Source organism: Pseudophryne corroboree, chromosome 4, assembly GCF_028390025.1.
Source record: "Pseudophryne corroboree isolate aPseCor3 chromosome 4, aPseCor3.hap2, whole genome shotgun sequence".
Lineage (NCBI taxonomy): Eukaryota > Metazoa > Chordata > Amphibia > Anura > Myobatrachidae > Pseudophryne > Pseudophryne corroboree.
In genome coordinates, this window is record NC_086447.1 from 717,287,467 (window position 1) to 717,310,237 (window position 22,771).

Sequence of the window (22,771 nt, forward strand, 5' to 3'; positions counted from 1 at the left end):
AGGCACGGGCTGAGATGCCGGCTGTCCCAAAGCTGTTACGTCATCGAACCTTTTATGCAAGGAGTTGACACTGTCGGTTAATACCTTCCACATATCCATCCACTCTGGTGTCGGCCCCGCAGGGGGCGACATCACACTTATCGGCTCTTGCTCCGCCTCCACGTAAGCGTCCTCATCAAACATGTCGACACAGCCGTACCGACACACCGCACACACACACACAGGGAATGCTCTGACTGAGGACAGGACCCCACAAAGTCCTTTGGGGAGACAGAGAGAGAGTATGCCAGCACACACCAGAGCGCTATATAACAGAGGGATTTTAACTAACACAAAGTGAATTTTCCCCCAATAGCTGCTTATATCACCTTTTGCGCCTAAATTTATGTGCCCCCCCCTCTCTTTTTTACCCTTCTTGTAGTGTATACTGCAGGGGAGAGCCTGGGGAGCGTCCTTCCAGCGGAGCTGTGAAGAGAAAATGGCGCCGGTGTGCTGAGGGAGATAGCCCCGCCCCCTCCGCGGCGGGCTTCTCCCGCTTTTTTAATAATGTTAATGGCGGGGGATTAGGCACATATACAGTTTATAACTGTATTATGTGCACATTTGCCAAAAGGTATACTTATTGCAGCCCAGGGCGCCCCCCCCCCCCAGCGCCCTGCACCCATCAGTGACCGGAGCGTGTGGTGTGCTGTGGGAGCAATGGCGCACAGCTGCAGTGCTGTGCGCTACCTTATTGAAGACCGGAGTCTTCAGACGCCGATTTTCTCCTGGTTCTTCCGTCTTCTGGCTCTGCAAGGGGGACGGCGGCGCGGCTCCGGGAACGGACGATCGAGGTCGGGCCCTGTGTTCGATCCCTCTGGAGCTAATGGTGTCCAGTAGCCTTAGAAGCACAAGCTAGCTGTAAGCAGGTAGGTTCGCTTCTCTCCCCTCAGTCCCTCGTAGCAGTGAGTCTGTTGCCAGCAGATCTCACTGAAAATAAAAACCTAACAAATACTTTCTTTTCTAGTAAGCTCAGGAGAGCCCACTAGGTGCATCCAGCTCTGGCCGGGCACAGATTCTAACTGTGGTCTGGAGGAGGGGCATAGAGGGAGGAGCCAGTGCACACCAGATATAGTACCTAATCTTTCTTTTAAGAGTGCCCAGTCTCCTGCGGAGTCCGTCTATTCCCCATGGTCCTTACGGAGTACCCAGCATCCACTAGGACGTCAGAGAAATATTAATATATTTTTACAGGATTATTCATTTGTTACAATAGCCAGCCTGAAAAGATAAAAGTACAACAAAATGAAAAAGACAGAGCAAGGTGGACTTGCGGAGAGGTGCACATCTTAGAGTGGAGGGGATTGTCAGCATAGGGACATTGCCACAACGGAGCTGAAGAGTCTATGTACTAAGCCTTGGAGAAAGATAAAGTGGACAGCGATAAAGTACCAGTCAATCAGCTCCTAACTGCAATGCTACAGGCTGTGTTTGAAAAATGACAGCTCGGAGCTGGTGGGTTACCGCTCTCAGGAGGAACCTCCGGTCCACTTTATCTTTCTCCAAGTCTTAGTACACAGACCCCTATGAGAAGAGCGGACTGCACACCATAGAGCTGAAAGGACTGTGAGGGGAGTAGGCTGCACACCATAGAGCTTAAGGGACTGTGAGGAGAGTGGCTTGCACACCATAGACCTGAGGGGCCTGTGAGGAGGGTGGTCTGCAAGCCATAGTGTTTTGGAGCCTGTGTGGAGAGTGGTCTGCACACCGTAGTTCTTTGGAGCCTGTGAAGAGAGTGGTCTGCACACCATAAAGCAGACTAGGCAAAGTGTGCTTTGACAAACTTGGACCGATGCAGAATTGAACTTAAAGTCCCTTTGCTGATGGATCTTGTATTTGTACTGCGCATGGATCCAGAGCAAAGTGCATGCATCACTGTTTTATGCCCACTTGTGGATGAATGGGTATGAATGTAGGTTAATTGGGCATTTCCAAGTAGGCTAAATTTAAGTAGGACTTGGGTTATGCAGAGCTGTACATATGCAGCGATCCATCTGTTTTCAGACAGATTTCTTTTACCATGGATGGAACTGGTGCAAGTGTAAAGCTGCAGCACTGTTTCACAGTCAGGCAGGAAAGAAGGCAAATATAGTGATGGGTGGCTGAGACTAAACCAACATTCTTATTTTATGTTAAGGCTTAAACAGGCCCTGGTAATGCACCAATTTCTAGGATGCTCACCAGGCAAAACAAGTCATTGAGAAAGTATCATGCCTACCCTTTTAGTTGGATCAACATTTGCACTGATGACCTATTAAATTAAATATCTGAAATCTGAAACTCTTCTAGCTGAAGCAATAGCCAGTAGAAATAGAGAACTTTAGCTGTCAACCATTTAAAATCTACTCGTTTTGGTGGTTCAAATGGGGCAACTTGAAGGGCCTTTAGGACTAAACTTAAGTCCCAAGACACTGTAGGAGGAACAAAATAAGAATTTACTTACCGATAATTCTATTTCTCGTAGTCCGTAGTGGATGCTGGGGACTCCGTAAGGACCATGGGGATAGCGGCTCCGCAGGAGACTGGGCACAAAAGTAAAGCTTTAGAACTACCTGGTGTGCACTGGCTCCTCCCCCTATGACCCTCCTCCAAGCCTCAGTTAGGATACTGTGCCCGGACGAGCGTACACAATAAGGAAGGATTTTGAATCCCGGGTAAGACTCATACCAGCCACACCAATCACACCATATAACTTGTGATCTAAACCCAGTTAACAGCATGATAACAGAGGAGCCTCTAGAAAAGATGGCTCACTACAGCAATAACCCGATTTTTTTTTTGGTAACAATAACTATGTACCAGTATTGCAGACAATCCGCACTTGGGATGGGCGCCCAGCATCCACTACGGACTACGAGAAATAGAATTATCGGTAAGTAAATTCTTATTTTCTCTGACGTCCTAGTGGATGCTGGGGACTCCGTAAGGACCATGGGGATTATACCAAAGCTCCCAAACGGGCGGGAGAGTGCGGATGACTCTGCAGCACCAAATGAGAGAACTCCAGGTCCTCCTCAGCCAGGGTATCAAATTTGTAGAATTTTACAAACGTATTTGCTCCTGACCAAGTATCTGCTCGGCAAAGTTGTAAAGCCGAGACCCCTCGGGCAGCCGCCCAAGATGAGCCCACCTTCCTTGTGGAATGGGCTTTTACAGATTTTGTCTGTGGCAGGCCTGCCACAGAATGTGCAAGCTGAATTGTACTACAAATCCAACGAGCAATAGTCAGCTTAGAAGCAGGAGCACCCAGCTTGTTGGGTGCATACAGAATAAACAACGAGTCAGATTTTCTGACTCCAGCCGTCCTGGAAACCTATATTTCCAGGGCCCTGACAACGTCTAGCAACTTGGAGTCCTCCAAGTCCCTAGTAGCCGCAGGCACCACAATAGGTTGATTCAGGTGAAACGCTGAAAACCACCTTAGGGAGAAACTGAGGACAAGTCCTTAATTCCGCCCTGTCCGAATGGAAAATCAGATGAGGGCTTTTACAGGATAAAGCCGCCAATTCTGACATGCACCTGGCCCAGGCCAGGGCCAACAGCATCACCACTTTCCATGTGAGATATTTTAACTCCACATATTTAAGTGGTTCAAACCAATGTGACTTTTGGAACCCAAAAACTACATTTAGATCCCAAGGTGCCACTGGAGGCACAAAAGGAGGCTGTATATACAGTACCCCTTTCACAAACGTCTGAACTTCAGGGACTGAAGCTAGTTCTTTTTGGAAGAAAATTGACAGGGCCGAAATTTGAACCTTAATGGACCCCCATTTCAGGCCCATAGACACTCCTGTTTGCAGGAAATGTAGGAATCGACCTAGTTGAAAATTCCTCCGTCGGGGCCTTACTGGCCTCGCACCACGCAACATATTTTCGCCAAATGCGGTGATAATGTTTTGCGGTTATATCTTTCCTGGCTTTGATCAGGATAGGAATGACTTCATCCGGAATGCCTTTCTCCTTCAGGATCCGGCGTTCAACCGCCATGCCGTCAAACGCAGTCGCGGTAAGTCTTGGAACAGACAGGGTCCTTGCTGGAGCAGGTCCCTTCTTAGAGGTAGAGGCCACGGATCCTTCCGTGAGCATCTCTTGAAGTTCCGGTTACCAAGTCCTTCTTGGCCAATCCGGAGCCCGAATATAGTGCTTACTCCTCTCCATCTTATAATTCTCAGTACCTTGGGTATGAGAGGCAGAGGAGGGAACACATACACTGACTGGTACACCCACTGTGTTACCAGAGCGTCTACAGCTATTGCCGGAGGGTCCCTTGACCCGGCGCAATACTTGTCGAGTTTTATAAACATGTGGAAGACTTCTGGGTGAAGTCCCCACTTGCTGACAGTGCTATCACATGATTTTCCGCCTAGCGAAGAATCCTTGCAGCTTCTGCCATTGCCCTCCTGCTTCTTGTGTCACCCTGTCTGTTTACGTGGGTGACTGCCGTGATGTTGTCCGAATGGATCAACTCCGGGTGACCTTGAAGCAGAGGTCTTGCTGAGCTTAGAGCATTGTAAATGGCCCTTAGCTTCAGGATATTTATGTGAAGTGATGTCTCCAGGCTTGACCATAAGCTCTGGAAATTCCTTCCCTGTGTGACTGCTCCCCAGCCTCGCAGGCTGGCATCCGTGGTCACCAGGACCCAGTCCTGGATGTCGAATCTGCGGCCCTCTAGAAGATGAGCACTCTGCAACCACCACAGGAGAGACACCCTTGTGCTTGGTGACAGGGTTATCCGCTGATGCATCTGAAGATGCGACCCGGACCATTTGTCCAGCAGGTCCCACTGGAAAGTTCTTGCGTGTAATCTGCCGAATGGGATTGCTTCGTAGGAAGCCACCATTTTTCCCAGAACCCTTTCATTGATGTACTGAGACTTGGCTCGGTTATAGGAGGTTCCCGACTAGCTCGGATAACTCCCTGACTTTCTCCTCCGGGAGAAACACCTTTTTCTGGACTGTGTCCAGGATCATCCCTAGGAACAGACGACGAGTCGTCGGAATCAGCTGCGATTTTGGAATATTGAGAATCCAATCGTGCTGCCACAACACTACCTGAGATAGTGCTACACCGACCTCCAACTGTTCCCTGGATCTTACCCTTATCAGGGAATCGTCCAAGTAAGGGATAACTAAAATTCCCTTCCTTCGAAGGAATATCATCATTTCGGCCATTACCTTGGTAAAGACCCGGGGTGCCGTGGACCATCCATACGGCAGCGTCTGAAACTGATAGTGACAGTTCTGTACCATAAACCTGAGGTACACTTGGTGAGAAGGGTAAATTGGGACATGAAGGTAAGCATCCTTGATGTCCCGAGACATCATGTAGTCCCCTTCTTCCAGGTTCGCAATCACTGCTCTGAGTGACTCAATCTTGAATTTGAACCTCCGTATGTAAGTGTTCAAGATTTTAGATTTAGAATCGGTCTCACCGGGCCGTCCGGCTTCGGTACCACAACAGTGTGGAATAATACCCCGTTCCCTGTTGCAGGAGGGGTACCTTGATTATCACCTGCTGGGAATACAGCTTGTGAATGGCTTCCAAAACTGCCTCCCTGTCAGAAGGAGACATCGGTAAAGCCGACTTTAGGAAACGGCGAGGGGGAGACGTCTCGAATTCCAATTTGTACCCCTGAGATATCACCTGAAGGATCCAGGGGTCTACTTGCGAGTGAGCCCACTGCGCGCTGAAATTCATTGAGACGGGCCCCCACCGTGCCTGATTCTGCTTGTAAAGCCCCAGCGTCATACTGAGGGCTTGGCAGAGGCGGGAGAGGGCTTCTGTTCCTGGGAACTGGCTGATTTCTGCAGCCTTTTTCCTCTCCCTCTGTCACGGGGCAGAAATGAGGAACCTTTTGCCCGCTTGCCCACGAAAAGACTGCGCCTGATAATACGGCGTCTTCTTATGTTGAGAGGCGGCCTGGGGTACAAACGTGGATTTCCCAGCTGTTGCCGTGGCCACCAGGTCTGAAAGACCGACCCCAAATAACTCCTCCCCTTAATAAGGCAATACTTCCAAATGCCGTTTGGAATCCGCATCACCTGACCACTGTCGTGTCCATAACCCTCTACTGGCAGAAATGGACAACGCACTTAGACTTGATGCCAGTCGGCAAATATTCCGCTGTGCATCACGCATATATAGAAATGCATCTTTTAAATGCTCTATAGGCAATAATATACTGTCCCTATCTAGGGTATCAATATTTTCAGTCAGGGAATCCGACCACGCCAACCTAGCACTGCACATCCAGGCTGAGGCGATTGCTGGTCGCAGTATAACACCAGTATGTGTGTAAATACATTTTAGGATACCCTCCTGCTTTCTATCAGCAGGATCCTTAAGGGCGGCCATCTCAGGAGAGGGTAGAGCCCTTGTTCTTACAAGCGTGTGAGCGCTTTATCCACCCTAGGGGGTGTTTCCCAACGCACCCTAACCTCTGGCGGGAAAGGATATAATGCCAATAACATTTTAGAAATTATCAGTTGTTATCGGGGGAAACCCACGCATCATCACACACCTCATTTAATTTCTCAGATTCAGGAAAACTACAGGTAGTTTTTCCTCACCGAACATAATACCCCTTTTTGGTGGTACTCGTATTATCAGAAATGTGTAAAACATTTTTCATTGCCTCAATCATGTAACGTGTGGCCCTACTGGAAGTCACATTTGTCTCTTCACCGTCGACACTGGAGTCAGTATCCGTGTCGGCGTCTATATCTGCCATCTGAGGTAACGGGCGCTTTAGAGCCCCTGACGGCCTATGAGACGTCTGGACAGGCACAAGCTGAGTAGCCGGCTGTCTCATGTCAACCACTGTCTTTTATACAGAGCTGACACTGTCACGTAATTCCTTCCAACAGTTCATCCACTCAGGTGTCGACCCCCTAGGGGGTGACATCACTATTACAGGCAATCTGCTCCGTCTCCACATCATTTTTCTCCTCATACATGTCGACACAAACGTACCGACACACAGCACACACACAGGGAATGCTCTGATAGAGGACAGGACCCCACTAGCCCTTTGGGGAGACAGAGGGAGAGTTTGCCAGCACACACCAGAGCGCTATATATATATACAGGGATAACCTTATATAAGTGTTTTTCCCCTTATAGCTGCTGTATTTTTAATACTGCGCGTAATTAGTGCCCCCCTCTCTTTTTTAACCCTTTCTGTAGTGTAGTGACTGCAGGGGAGAGCCAGGGAGCTTCCCTCCAACGGAGCTGTGAGGGAAAATGGCGCCAGTGTGCTGAGGAGATAGGCTCCGCCCCCTTCTCGGCGGCCTTTTCTCCCATTTTTCTGTGTATTCTGGCAGGGGTTAAATTCATCCATATAGCCCAAGAGCTATATGTGATGCATTTTTTGCCATCCAAGGTGTTTTTATTGCGTCTCAGGGCGCCCCCCCCCCAGCGCCCTGCACCCTCAGTGACCGGAGTGTGAAGTGTGCTGAGAGCAATGGCGCACAGCTGCAGTGCTGTGCGCTACCTTGTTTGAAGACAGGACGTCTTCTGCCGCCGATTTTCCGGACCTCTTCTGTCTTCTGGCTCTGTAAGGGGGCCGGCGGCGCGGCTCTGGGACCTATCCATGGCTGGGCCTGTGATCGGTCCCTCTGGAGCTAATGTCCAGTAGCCTAAGAAGCCCAATCCACTCTGCACGCAGGTGAGTTCGCTTCTTCTCCCCTTAGTCCCTCGATGCAGTGAGCCTGTTGCCAGCAGGTCTCACTGAACATAAAAAACCTAAAACTAAACTTTTCACTAAGCAGCTCAGGAGAGCCACCTAGTGTGCACCCTTCTCGTTCGGGCACAAAAATCTAACTGAGGCTTGGAGGAGGGTCATAGGGGGAGGAGCCAGTGCACACCAGGTAGTTCTAAAGCTTTACTTTTGTGCCCAGTCTCCTGCGGAGCCGCTATCCCCATGGTCCTTACGGAGTCCCCAGCATCCACTAGGACGTCAGAGAAAAAGGGAGGTTGAATGTGCAGCATTCCCTGGTAAAAAGTGCGCACATCCTGTAGGTTAGCAATTTTCCTTTGGAACCATACAGTCAATGCTGACACTTGCACTCTCAAGGAAGTCACCCTTATACTTTGTCCATTCCGAACTGAAGGTATGCTAGGACTCTGGAAACTCTGAAAGACCTAGGATCAAATTTCCGGTCACTGCACCATTGAATATAGGCTTGCCATATTCGGTGATAAATGCGAGCTGAGGAAGGTTTCCTTGCTCTGAGCATTGTTTGAATTACCTGTTGTGAGAATCCTCTTGCTTTCAGGATGGAAGTCTCAAGAGCCACACCGTCAAAGACAGTCGATCCAGGTGCTTGTAATAGCAAGGACCCTGTGACAGTAGATCTGGACATTGAGGGAGCACAAATGGAAACCTCTGCAGATCTGCATACCAATGTCTTCTGGGCCAAGCCAGAGCTATTAGTATCACGGCGCCCCTTCCTTGTTTTGCCTTTCGCATCACCCTGGGTAACAGGGCGATTGGTGGAAACACATAGGGCAGACAAAAATCCCATCTCACTGACAGGACATCCATAAAGATCGCTTTGGGATCCTTTGTTCTTGACCCGTATGCGGGAACTTTGTTGTTCTGACGGAACGCCATGAGATCCATCTCTGGTAACCCCCACTTGTCTACCAGAATTTGGAAGACCTCAGGGTGTAAAGCCCATTCGTTTGCATGAATGGCGTGTAGACTGAGAAAATCCGCTTCCTAGTTTAGGACTCCCGGAATGAACACTGCGGACAAGGCTGGATGATGAAGTTCTGCCCACTTTAACGTGTGACTTACCTCCTTCATTGCGTTTTGGCTGCGAGTTCCTCCCTGATGGTTGAGGTACGCTACTCCCGTTGCATTGTCCGAGTGGATTTGGACTGGTTTCCCCTGAAGAATGTCCTTTGCCTGAATAAGTTGCATATATATTGCCCAAAGTTCCAATATATTTATTGGCAGGCAACTCTATTCCTTGGTCCACTGCCCCTGGAAGCAACTCCTTCCTGACACCACTCCCCAGCCCTGAAGGCTGGCATCCGTTGTCAGAATTTCCCAATCTGATATCCAAAAGGGTCTCCCTTTGTCCAGATGGGATGTCTGCAGCCACCAGGCTAATGACCTCCTTACTTCCAGAGGAAGGACCATAGTCTGCATTTTTATGGTCTGATGAAAACCATTCCATTTGGAAAGGATCAGACGCTGCAGAGGCCTCAAGTGGAACTGAGCATACTCCACCATGTTGTATGTTGACACCATCAACCCCATCACACGCACTGCAGCGTGAATGGATACCCTCTGACTGTGTAGCAGCTCTTGAATCCTTGACTGAATTTTGGATATTTTGTTCAGAGGTAAAATTACTCTCTGAAGACTCAAATCCAACACAGTCCCCAAGTAACTCATCCGTTGTGATGGAACCAGGGACGGCTTTGCCCAATTTATGATCCAACAGTGGGGGTAATTCCAAGTTGATCGCAGCAGGAATTTTTTTAGCAGTTGGACAAAACCATGTGCACTGCAGGGGGGGGGGGGGGGGGGCAGATATAACATTTGCAGAGAGAGTTAGATTTGGGTGTGGTGTGTTCAATCTGCAATCTAAATTGCAGTGTAAAAATAAAGCAGCCAGTATTTACCCTGCACAGAAACAAAATAACCCACCCAAATCTAACTCTCTCTGCACATGTTACATCTGCCCCCCCCTGCAGTGCACATGGTTTTGCCCAACTGCTAAAAAATTTCCTGCTGCGATCAACTTGGAATTACCCCCAGTGTCTCTGCAAACAAGCTATTGTCTGCCACAGATGACACTGAAGCAATTCCTGAGATTGTGCCAGGATTAATAAATTGTCACGGTATGGAAAAATCCTTATCCCCTGCTGATGGAGATAAGCTGCGATTACCACCATAATTTTGGTGAAAACTCTGGGAGCTGTGGCCAGTCCAAATGGTAGGGCCCGATCAGCAGGCCATCCTGAAAATGTTGCTGGAGGATAGCAAACCTGAGATAGCTCTGATGGGACAGTGCTATAGGAACATGAAGGTAAGTATCCTGGATATCCAGGGTTACCATAAAATCCTCCGGCTCCATTGAGATTGAGTATGGGCCGGAATGACCCATTTGGCTTCTGGACTATAAACAGGTTGGAATAAAAACCTTGTCGTCGTTGTGCAGGAGGAACTGCAATTATCACTCCTGACTGAAGCAACTTCTGAACTGCCTCTTGCAAAGCCCTGGCCTTCGTATCCACTGAAGACGGGTTGATCCAAAAAATCCTTTGGGGAGGGTGTTTCTTGAAAGTAAATGCATAACCGTGAGATACCGCTTATTGCACCCAGGCCTCTGTGGTAGACTGCTGCCAGATTTGTGCAAACTGAAGAAGTCAGCCTCCCACCCAGGGGTCCCCCAGTTGGAGGCCCACACCATCAGGGTGATGGTTTATCTTCTGATTTGGAAGCCGGCTCTCTGGTAGCCCAATGCTTTTTAGTCTTACCAGACTTGTCAGATTGAAATTGTTTGCCATTACCCTTTCCTTTTGCTTTTCCTTGAGCCAGAAAGGGCAGAAAAGCTGGAAATCTAGGCTTGGATTTATGTGTGGAAGGACTCTTCACTTTCTTGGAGTCTGCCTCTGGACTGCAAAATACTATGTAATTCTTTACCAAAAAGAATATCTCCAGTAAAAGGCAATACTCCAGAACCTTCTTAGATTCTGAGTCAGCTTTCCATGTACGTAGCCAAACCGGTCTGCGAGCTGTTACTGCTGATGCCCGGGAGGTAATTGTACCCATATCCAAGGCTGCTTCTTCCATAACAATAGCTGCCTGTTTGATATATGCAATATGGGATTTTTGCTCTCTAGATGCCATTGAAAGGTCATCTTCCAATGCATCAGCCCAGGCTGCCACTGCTTTTGCCATCAAAGCCGAAGCCATGGCTGGTCTTGTGATTGCCTCAGACAAGGAGAAAATGGTTTTACCATCTATTTTCTTATCTGTGACATCATTTAATGATGTTGAAGGCAGAGGTAATGTAGATTGTCGCAGCAATCGGATGACATGCGTATCTACTTTGGGAGCCACCTCCCTTTTGAAACAGTCCCCAGCCGGAAGAGGATAATGGGAATTCCATTTCCTTGGAATTATAAACTTTTTACTGGGTGTAACCCATGCCTCTTGCATAATTTCCGTCAGCTGTTCTGACCCAGGAAACTCAGTCCTAACTATTTTGGGACGTTTAAACACAGGTGCCTTAGATTTTAAGTGTACAGAGGGAAAAGGTAGCAGGTGCACTATATCACACTAGCTCAACCTGTAGTAACCAGAGGCACTTAGCATATTCCTGGCCAGGGCTATGAGCTTACCCACCGCATCAAGGTAGCCTCTCATTGGGTAAGTCCCTAACACTAACTATAGGGGTTCAGGTGGGTAAGCTCATAGCCCTGGCCAGGAATATACTAAGTGCCTCTGGTTACTACAGATTGAGCTAGTGTGAGATAGTGCACCTGCTACCTTTTCCCTCTGCACACTTTACTAAGTCTCAAGCAGAGTAGCACCTCACTACCTAATTAAGGTGTGCAAATTAGGGCCCTTTTGCCTTAGATTTTAACAAAGGCTCTGCTGCATCCTCTAAGGATAGAACGGCTTTCATAGCACTAATTAGCTCAGGAACGTCCACTGAGCTGAAGCCATCCTCCTCGTCTCTGTCTGCAGACGCGGAGTGCGATGAGTCCTCATCCTCCGATGAGTCCTCATCTGAAACATGTGTAGACTGTGAAGATGTTGTTTCAGGTCTATGTGACTTACTTACCACCAACCTTTCAGCCTGTTTCTGTTGAGAGGCTGCTTATTCCTGTACTGGATGTGATAACCCCCAGGTGGAATGTTGCATGTAAGGTTTAATAGGGTAACCTATCCCTGATATAGGACCTGGCATTATCCGCTCAACTATACAGGATAATGTCTGTGCAAAAGTAGCCCATGGGGGTTCAATCTGAACCTGTGCCTGCTTTGGATTCTTCAAGAGGCTTTGGTGAAAGCTAAAACAATTTGCACATAATCCATTTTGAACCAGATCCTGAGAGGTTAACCCAGCTTTGCAAGACAAACATGACATGAATGTTGGTGCTGCTGTGGATAGTGTATCCTCCTCACCCTTGCCTCTCTTAGACATGATAAACAAATCACACACCTTTACAGTGTTAACTACAATTGTGACTGCGATCACTCTAAAATTTGTTAAAGTGACATACAATCCGATCCCTCCCTGCTTTGCACCAGCATTGAGGATCGGAATACACAGAAACTGACAGAAAATAGTAAAGTCAGCAATCAGTCACAGGTTATACATTAGTATAATAAGCAATAGGAGCACATAATCAACTACAGATACATTTCAAGTATGTAGGAGAAACATATTACTGCATTACCTTATACAGGCGTTTAAACGTATTCAGTTGCACAGCGAAAGAAACCAGCAGCAACAGTTTACAGGCTCATATGCATCAGGCACTTATCCAACTATTCTTACCAAAGGTAGATATAGACTTAGTGCTGTATCGCCCGGCTCAGGAGAGCGGGATACAGGGAGACTTCACCCCGCTTCCAGAATCGATCAATACATTAGTGAACGCTGAGTGGATACACACGCTATTAGTGTACACAATCGCCCCGTGAACGTACAGTGAACACAGATGCCAAAGTGAACACCGACGCACCAGTCATACGGCTGCCTATGCTGCGACTCGGTCCTTTTAGATACATAGCATCTCAGACGAAAGCGGGAACTCAGTTCATGGCGGGAAACTCGTATGAAACTGGTCATGAACCACCGGAGGGAGGGACGACCAAGGGAGCGTCTGACTCCGAACTGCTGACATCAACCCTAGGGCTCGCGGCCTCACACTAATCCCTGGAGCCTATGATCCCTGGGGCCTAGCGCTGGTGCACCCGAGGTGGCAGCCGCACCAGCGACTGTTCGGTAGTCTCCATTCCAAAACAGTGCGGCTGTGTCTCGCGTTTCAACTACTAAGTGGAACCGATGCCTTACCTTCTCCCTGTGCTCTGGCCACAGCCTGGTAAGGTCTGCTGGACTTGCTAGTACATCCTACACAGACGCCCGCAGAAACAGCACTGTACACGTGGGTAAGCGTTGTCGCGGCACAGCGGGGAGTTGTTGGAGCAGCTCTTTCTAAGGTACGTATAAGAAGCTTTTTAGAAAGATCGCTCAAAAAATATAGTAAGACTATAAAAATAAAATAAAAAAGCTTATGGCTGCTAAAACCCAGCAGACCATTGACCATGGTCCGGCTCCTGCCGCACCAAATAAAAAACTGAATTGCCTGAGCAAGGAGGCGGGGATATAGGGACGAGCCTGTTGCATTCTGGGAGGTTGAAAGCTTTGATCGTTTGGTGCCAATCCGCTGACGCTACCTCATATCCCAATGTTATCCTGTGGATAACTTGTGGACCCTGCAGGAGAAATATCTTTATTCACAGAACATAGCGGCTCAGAAATGTTACGGACATGCAAGGACAGTGGACTCACCGGGAAAGTTTTCCAATAGCAAAAGGAGAGATAACCGCCTCTGGTAACATCTGGACAGGAGGCTCGGAAGACAGAGGTTCTGCTGCTTGCCGTGTTCCTGATGGTGAGGACCAGAAATCAAATCCAGAATCTTTATCACAGTAATCACCATTATTGTTCTCGTCTTCTTCATCCTGAGAGCTGGAGTCATCATATTCCTCTTCTAAATCTGATCCTACATCACTGTGAATAGAGGTAAATTATCTGGGGTGTCCCACACCTCATTCTACATAATTTCTGCTCTTCTCCACCTTGAGGGTGGTCACAAAATCCTACAGTCTACAAAATACTCTGGAAAAACTTTTTAAATATTTTTTATGCAGTACCAACTGTAATTTCACACTTACTCAACAACAGCATCCAGCTCTGATCCTTGAAGATCACGCAGAAGAGCTTTCACTCGTTCCTGGTTCTCTCTGGTCATGTGCAGAGTCTGGAGAGGAGTGCTGACTGCAGTACTGCCACCCCGGGGCCGGGAGGTGGGTCTACTGGCATAGTTCATACTATGAGTAGCAACAACATACAATACATGAAAATAAATATTCAATTAATGAAAGAAACTTTCCTTACATAAAGAAAAACACACTAACTATGAATTTGCTTAAGGGTCTGCAATTTCTCAACTAATTATTGATACAATGCCAGGAAATTCATGGATGAAAAGCACTGAAGATACAGACTATTAATAGCTGTAAAAGTTTGTAGTTAGTTCTCACTTAACCGCATTCCTGGCATGGTCGCATCATATGCGACCACACCAGGCTGTGCTTTGCCTGACATGGTCACAACTAATGCGACCTGTCAGAAAGCTCACTATGCGGCTGCAGGAAAAGAAGCTTCCTGCAGATGCCAATCTACGGTCCCTCTGCTTCCTTGTTCCCTCCCTACCCTAGTGCTTGTCATGCTGCTGATCACTGCTGATTGGTCAGCCCGGCAGCACTCCCCACCCAGTAGCTGTAGACATTAGCAGCCGCTGGGGAAATGTACAAAAATCAGCCATAACCTTCCTCTGGAGCCCCGGGGACTGTAGAGAGGGTCATGTTCCAAACATTGATGTTTGTACTGATGTTTTTTTTTTTTTAAAAACTGTTTTGGTTTTCCTTAATAAAATTGTCTTGGTTTGGTAATAGTCTTAAACTAACTTAATTTTTTTTTAAAAACCGACAAATTTTGAGCAGTTTTTGGAAAAAATATTAGTCAGTTATGTGGTTAATGATATTAAGGGATTAATAAGTGACGTTACTTACCTTGCTGGTCTCATTGGTTTGTTAGAGAAACAGATGTCATCTCCATCATCCCATGCTCTACTAGAACTTTTCTTTCCTCCTCCCCCTCCACCTCCAGGTTCAGCTCTGGATCTTCCACCTCTGCTACCACCACGCCCGCTACCACCACCTCTTTTGCCACCTCGCCCGCCTCTCCCTCCTCCTTTGTTCGGCTTCCCTTTCCTCCGAGTTGGAATATCCATCTGTAAATATACAATAATACACACCATTACCTATACCAAAGGAAATCTTGACATATCCTGAAATTTCTCAATACAGTACATCAAATCAATAAAAAAATAAAAATTTGTTTCACACACTCTAACAAATTCCTGTTCTTGTACTTTCTGAATGTAAAAAAACTTGGATTACATTATATTAAAAGTGCATCAGATGTCAATTACATAGATCATTAGTTCTAATTTAAACGGAACTTTTTGTCATAGCAATTATGTATAATTGCTGAGAAACTGGGTAAGAGGTAAACAAATTAATCATTTTCTAAAGCTATAAGCATCTTTAAAAAAATATATTGCTACTAATAGACTATACAATTGTTTTTTTTAATTTATACATAGAGTTTAATAGATTCATTTGGAAATAGCCATACAGCTGTCAGTTTGCAATACCATTCCCTTTATTCATTTGCACATTGACTACTAAAGTCATTAGTCATCACAACCAATGTTCTTCTCCCTATCATTTTATTGAATGTCCTTGATAAATGCTACCTCGAAGCAGGTGGGTTGCTATGGGCAACGTCACCACACTCTACCCTACTTGATATATCTCCCCTAAAGTAACATTGTTAAACCTGGTCATAGTATTGCAACCAATCAGCTCTGGGTAGCATTTATCAAGTACAGTCTATAAAATTATCTATTTTCTGTAAGCTGATTCGTTGCTATGGGCAACTTCGCCATTGATACACTTCTCCACTTTTTTTCGCTGCTTGATACATCTCCCCCTGTATGTTAGGAGGTCAACATTAAGTTAAAAAAAACAGTGGCAAATAGAATCCTATAGGAAAGTCTTCCAGCTGCTAGTCTGCATCTTACACCTCAGTCACATGAGGATAAATGTAATCACAGTATTACTACGTGAGGGGCCGGGCCCCTGTGTATATTGCACTATACAGAATGCATAGTTATAGCATATCAGCAGTACAAGCCCTGTGTACATGGGAGGGGGGTGGGGGGGAGACAATAACCAACGTACAGAACAGTAGCAGCTACTCCATAGGAGTGCAAATAATAAACCAATCGAAGGTTTTACCGCTGTAGTGGTACCACAAGCCTCATTATACCCTTTTTCTGGTGTGAAGGCATGCTGGATCTTGTAGTTCCACAACAGCTGGAACCACCGATTTGTTAAATCGCAGTGCGCACTATACGTCAGACACTGCTTCAGAATGGCACGGGAGCTGTGCACATACGGTTGGCCTGGCACACATCACACTAGTGGGCACACACATGGTTGATACTCACTGCTGTCCCTGTACTGTCAGGGGCCGCTTCCTGTCTCGTCACGTGATCCCCGTATACAACCGGCAGCTGCGCGCGTCCCATTGGTCAGTTATATTCTACGTCACACACTTCTCTCCGCCTCCCCTGTAGTACAGCATGTCGCGTAGTCCTTGTCACCATGGTAACCCAATATCAGCAGCAGCACTGCATCTGTAGAGTGAGTGTCAGCAGCGGAGTATGGAAGCGGCGGCTGCGGAGTGCGGTAAGGTCGGCCAGGTCATTTATATACAGTATAAGTTCTTCCTAGATGTGTCACACCTTCTGAAAAGTGTGGAACGGGAGAAGTTGCCCAGAGTAACCAACCTGTTTACAGGTAGCATGTATCAATCAAGTACATAATACAATTTATAGTAGCTGATCGGTTGCTGTGGCCAACTTCTCCACTTTTCCTTTGTAGATGGCTTAATACATCTCCGCTGAAATGTTATAGCTATAACACATGCCTATATTGCTGTAATGGAGCTTGGGGCTGTTGGTGCACTGTTTAGGCCACTTAGAGTTTTTCACTAACATGTCTCATGTATAATTCATATTCAGTTCTCATTATTACATAGTGTTACTAGTATCATTACCCACCTTTCTGCATGGCCAGTTGACTTAAGGGCCCTACACACTGGGCGACGGCAGCAATTTGGACGATGAACGATCTGAATGATGATCGTTATCGTCCAAATTGTTTTGCATTGCAAAACGATGGGAAACCAACAATGAACGACCGCGGGGACGCGCATCGTTCATCGTTGGTGCCTACAAACTAAACGATATGAACGATACATCATTCACTTCTGAGCAATATCGTCCGTCACCATCGCCCAGTGTGTAGGGCCCTAACTCTGCTATTTTAAGTTAGCACAAGTTCTCAAATCCCGTGAAATTGATGCTGATGGTCCAAACAACAGTAAGCATTGCCCCAGTGTGCACACACTGTCTGGTATGGCTTACTTAGCTTTGTGTCAGCTGCGGTGAAGATGCTGGTAGTCATTCCCAATAAATTGTGTCCTGTCTATAATTGGTGACAGTAGGGTCCCTGAAAAGTATGATTCCTTATCACGGCATTTAAAAAATAGTTTGTGGAGCTGGTTAGCGAAAATAGCTTGATGGAGCAATGTTTCCGATATCATTTATTGTCTTTTGTGACATGCAGAGTATCCAGATGGGGAGTACGGTGTAAACTGCCAGGGAGGGAAGAGAAGATGGTGTAAGCTCATGGGCCAAGCTTTGTGAATAATAGATACTGCTGTATCCTGCGTCACTTAGTTGAACTCAGGAAATATCTTTGGTGCCTCCTTTGTTCAGTCTTTGGTAAATTGCAGGGATTCTTAAATCATGCAGAAACAGCTGTTCTGTGTTATTTAAGGGGCTGTAAATATAAATAGTGCACCAGACATTTCCCTGGTGATTTGCGCATACGCAGTAGAAAAATCACCAGGAACATGATGTGGGTGCTGCGTATTCACAGTGGATTCTGGCATGCCAGCCGCTAGAGAGAATGGGGTCTATTAGGCAGTCACATACGCCGCCTATCTGTTACTGTCTGCCGCACATGCAATTATGGACCGTTCACCAGCTGCTGCCTCTGCCCACCCGCCTGTGCCTCATGTCTGGCAGCGCCCCTTCCAGCCTATGACGGTCCAGTTCACCTCACAGTCACTGGTGACACTGTAACTGCCTGCGCCTGCGGCTGTTCAGTAGAGATGAGAGGACTCTCTAGTCTGAGTCTGACTGTCTGCACCACCACTATCCTGATTCTGGTGACCAGAGGGAGCTGGAGCTGCCCTATGACAGAAATGGGAAGGTATGTCCCTCTTCATGACTGCCAGCTCCTCTTGTACACCTGTGTGTAGTTATACCACTTTCCGATCGCAATGCTGGATGCCACCCGGGAATTGGAAACGGGTCCTACCCGGGTGGGACCTGGCACTGGACCCTTACACACTGGCTTCCTGACCCAACAATATGCCTGGAAGGGTTGCCATTGCGGTAGGGGGCAGAGGCGGGTGCAGAGGCGGCACTGGGAGATGAGATCATCTCCACGCTAACCTCTGCCTATGCTGTGAACGGATCCCGGGTCGCATCGTCCTCCCGGGTTGAATTACTGGGTCAGGGAGACTTCCGGTGGGCGGGCCATCCAGCATGGCTGCTTTTTAGCTGGGCTCCGGCTTGCAGGTGAAAAATCCACTAACATCCCCTGCTAATTGCCCTCTACTCTCCTGAGAGGCAGTCTAAAACAATCCCTACAGCATAGGGAACCTGATGATACCCTGCAAGGGTAGGAGCGTGTTTATGTGCCCCCGAAGTTTGGCCCTCAAGGAGACGGCCTGCATGACCGCCGGCGTGGGTTCTAGCGCGAAGACTGGAGGCCCGGCAATACCCGTTTCTTACCGCTCACGTGGGGACACCCTGGTACCTGCAGCCTCTTGGTGGTAGTTCAGCTTTGCTGAGGTGAGGAGGCTCCGTATGATCCTGGTGGCCCGGCGGCTCCCGCTCCCGGATGCTAGGCTGCCCCTGGACGCTAGGCTGCCCCTGGACGCTGATGAGGAGTCCCGCGGCTGGCTGAGGTAAAGCGCTGCGCAGACGGTGACCTCTGGAACGGTGAGCCTGACACGGCACCCCCCCGCGTCTCCTCCCGGGGCTGTGCGGCGGTGTCTGGGGACGGGACCGACAGGCAAGACGAAAGCGGGCTAGCGACGGTGGGGCGCTGTGGCGGAGACGGCCCCTGAGGCGGAATACGCTGGCCTGGCTCCCCCCTGCTGTTAAGTGTGTGCTGCGGTAGCCTGAGGAGAGTCTGGTAGACGGTGATCAGCTGCAGTGACGGGCGCCGGCGGAGCGGAGACGGAGAATCCTGAGAGGCATCTTTCAACGCCTGCTGAGTTGAGGCTGCCTGATACCTGGAGGGTGGTCGCTACTGCCCTCGACATCCGGGGTGCTGCGACTCCTCTTCAGCCCTCTGATCCTGGTGCCGGAGTTTGGACGCCCGGATTGCTGTGTCCCTATACAGTACAGCGGTGGTGAGTGTTGGGACGAGCCCTGTGCCGGCTCGAGTGGACCCCTCCAGAGAAAACAAAGGGCTGGGAACTGCCTCTGGATATCTAGTGACGGTGTGAACACTACTCTGCGGAAAGGTGACGGTTTGGGTTCCTGCCTGTCGCTGACCGCTGGCTGCGTGGTCCTGCTACCAAGGAATGCAACTTTACACAAGGACCTTACACAACTCCCTGCTATAGTGCTCAATCTCCCCTTCTTACTTAAACCCCGTTGGTATTGAGGTGTGAGAGCCTGGACATCTCTCATACTCCTCCTTCTGCATCTTGCTGGACTCTTCCCTTTTATTTCTATACTTTTTTTGCTGTACTTTTCTTCTGTCCCTATCTGCTTACCTTTATTACTGTACTTATTAGTAATGTTGGTAGCTGCCTTATGTGGCGCTGATATATGAGTCTGCTGAGATTTCTGTGCAAAAATTTCTGAGGTTACTTTGCCATCTGGTGGCCACCTAGTTTTAACACTACATTGGCTACACTAATCCACTGTTACCTTTTATAAAGCCTTTTTACGGGGGCAATTTATAATATCTCTCCTAATATTTGTCCCATAGTTGCTTTGCCCTGACCTAGGCTCCAACCCGGAGATTTCAGGGTACGGTGCCACTGCACTACCTCTATCTGTACAATGTGTAAATTGATGTTTACTTAAATTTTGTTGTTATTTCCTTGCTGAGTAGCTCTGACATATCTTCTGACTCAAACCCTTACGTGAGGTGTCTTATTATCATATACTGCAGTGTGTTGGTATAAGAGTCCCTAGCTTATTACAGATTGCGGTCTACGGACCGGGGGATGGACAAATACGTCCATAAAACTCCAGCGGTTAGATCTTCCCAGTCCTCAGTTACAATGCACAAAATGGTAAGCTGCTCAATCAGATAGTGATGTCACTCAGGTGCTAAAAGGGAGGGGTAATTCTGTGTAGGAAAAAACAATGTGTTCCCTAATGCACACCGAGTGAAAAATATTACTACATAATAGTCAGATAATACGGAGATCTTAGTTGCGTATATCTGCAGATATAGGGTAAAGCCCCCAGGCCGATCGACAAGGCTTCTCCGTCACTGGGGGTCCCTAATACTAGGTATGGGTTCGGGGTGCAGGACCCCATAACGTCGGCACAGGTCGGCTACCCCAGGTCAGCACACAAGTGAGAGTTAATAAGGGTTAATAAGAAGCACAGAAGTGCTATGTAAGTGGTGTGATTAAAATAATACAAAAATATATACAAAGTGATAGGGAACATCATAAGTGTTAATAAAGTGTTAGGGTGTGCCGACCTGAAGCAGCCCAGCCATACCGACACAGGGGCCACCGCACCCCACACCCACCCCATAAATAATTACAAATATGTCTGGGTTAAATTCCCAGTGTAAGGCCACATGGTAATGGCTCCTACAGCATCTGAGAGCCAGCTTACCTGGAGATACCCCTAGCTTCTCCTATGGCACTCTGGAGTCAGCAATCCCTCCTAATGCTGACCCATCCATGCCTCTCTAAATACAATGCACAAAATGGTAAGCTGCTCAATCAGATAGTGATGTCACTCAGGTGCTAAAAGGGAGGGGTAATTCTGTGTAGGAAAAAACAATGTGTTCCCTAATGCACACCGAGTGAAAAATATTACTACATAATAGTCAGATAATACGGAGATCTTAGTTGCGTATATCTGCAGATATAGGGTAAAGCCCCCAGGCTGATCGACAAGGCTTCTCCGTCACTGGGGGTCCCTAATACTAGGTATGGGTTCGGGGTGCAGGACCCCATAACGTCGGCACAGGTCGGCTACCCCAGGTCAGCACACAAGTGAGAGTTAATAAGGGTTAATAAGAAGCACAGAAGTGCTATGTAAGTGGTGTGATTAAAATAATACAAAAATATATACAAAGTGATAGGGAAAATCATAAGTGTTAATAAAGTGATAGGGTGTGCCGACCTGAAGCAGCCCAGCCATACCGACACAGGGGCCACCGCACCCCACACCCACCCCATAAATAATTACAAATATGTCTGGGTTAAATTCCCAGTGTAAGGCCACATGGTAATGGCTCCTACAGCATCTGAGAGCCAGCTTACCTGGAGATACCCCTAGCTTCTCCTATGGCACTCTGGAGTCAGCAATCCCTCCTAATGCTGACCCATCCATGCCTCTCTAAATACAATGCACAAAATGGTAAGCTGCTCAATCAGATAGTGATGTCACTCAGGTGCTAAAAGGGAGGGGTAATTCTGTGTAGGAAAAAACAATGTGTTCCCTAATGCACACCGAGTGAAAAATATTACTACATAATAGTCAGATAATACGGAGATCTTAGTTGCGTATATCTGCAGATATAGGGTAAAGCCCCCAGGCTGATCGACAAGGCTTCTCCGTCACTGGGGGTCCCTAATACTAGGTATGGGTTCGGGGTGCAGGACCCCATAACGTCGGCACAGGTCGGCTACCCCAGGTCAGCACACAAGTGAGAGTTAATAAGGGTTAATAAGAAGCACAGAAGTGCTATGTAAGTGGTGTGATTAAAATAATACAAAAATATATACAAAGTGATAGGGAAAATCATAAGTGTTAATAAAGTGTTAGGGTGTGCCGACCTGAAGCAGCCCAGCCATACCGACACAGGGGCCACCGCACCCCACACCCACCCCATAAATAATTACAAATATGTCTGGGTTAAATTCCCAGTGTAAGGCCACATGGTAATGGCTCCTACAGCATCTGAGAGCCAGCTTACCTGGAGATACCCCTAGCTTCTCCTATGGCACTCTGGAGTCAGCAATCCCTCCTAATGCTGACCCATCCATGCCTCTCTAAATACAATGCACAAAATGGTAAGCTGCTCAATCAGATAGTGATGTCACTCAGGTGCTAAAAGGGAGGGGTAATTATGTGTAGGAAAAAACAATATGTTCCCTAATGCACACCGAGTGAAAAATATTACTACATAATAGTCAGATAATACGGAGATCTTAGTTGCGTATATCTGCAGATATAGGGTAAAGCCCCCAGGCTGATCGACAAGGCTTCTCCGTCACTGGGGGTCCCTAATACTAGGTATGGGTTCGGGGTGCAGGACCCCATAACGTCGGCACAGGTCGGCTACCCCAGGTCAGCACACAAGTGAGAGTTAATAAGGGTTAATAAGCTGCCTTATGTGGCGCTGATATATGAGTCTGCTGAGATTTCTGTGCAAAAATTTCTGAGGTTACTTTGCCATCTGGTGGCCACCTAGTTTTAACACTACATTGGCTACACTAATCCACTGTTACCTTTTATAAAGCCTTTTTACGGGGGCAATTTATAATATCTCTCC

The 22,771-nt window shown here is 47.6% G+C and overlaps 2 protein-coding genes across 5 annotated transcripts in view; one reads left to right on the plus strand and one right to left on the minus strand.

Annotated features, from left to right (window-relative positions):
- Positions 1 to 16,487, minus strand: part of DHX57 (DExH-box helicase 57) — a 98,226-nt gene extending 81,739 nt beyond the window's left edge. The window contains exons 1-4 of one of the 3 annotated variants that reach the window (XM_063918011.1): positions 16,378 to 16,487; positions 14,873 to 15,093; positions 13,973 to 14,128; positions 13,587 to 13,808 (exon numbers count right to left, since the gene is read on the minus strand). In XM_063918011.1, coding sequence (XP_063774081.1) covers positions 13,587 to 13,808; positions 13,973 to 14,128; positions 14,873 to 15,093; positions 16,378 to 16,458 — 680 coding nt within the window. In that variant the 5' untranslated portion in view covers positions 16,459 to 16,487. Of the gene's footprint in view, positions 1 to 13,586; positions 13,809 to 13,972; positions 14,129 to 14,872; positions 15,094 to 16,165; positions 16,350 to 16,377 lie in introns of those variants that run through there. The other 2 variants (XM_063918012.1, XM_063918013.1) reach the window with 2 other exon arrangements.
- MORN2 (MORN repeat containing 2) overlaps positions 16,473 to 22,771 on the plus strand; it is a 149,004-nt gene continuing 142,705 nt past the window's right edge. Inside the window, exon 1 of one of the 2 annotated variants that reach the window (XM_063918015.1) lies at positions 16,473 to 16,618. In XM_063918015.1, coding sequence (XP_063774085.1) covers positions 16,535 to 16,618 — 84 coding nt within the window. In that variant the 5' untranslated portion in view covers positions 16,473 to 16,534. The remainder of the gene's footprint in view (positions 16,619 to 22,771) is intronic. The other variant, XM_063918014.1, reaches the window with a different exon arrangement.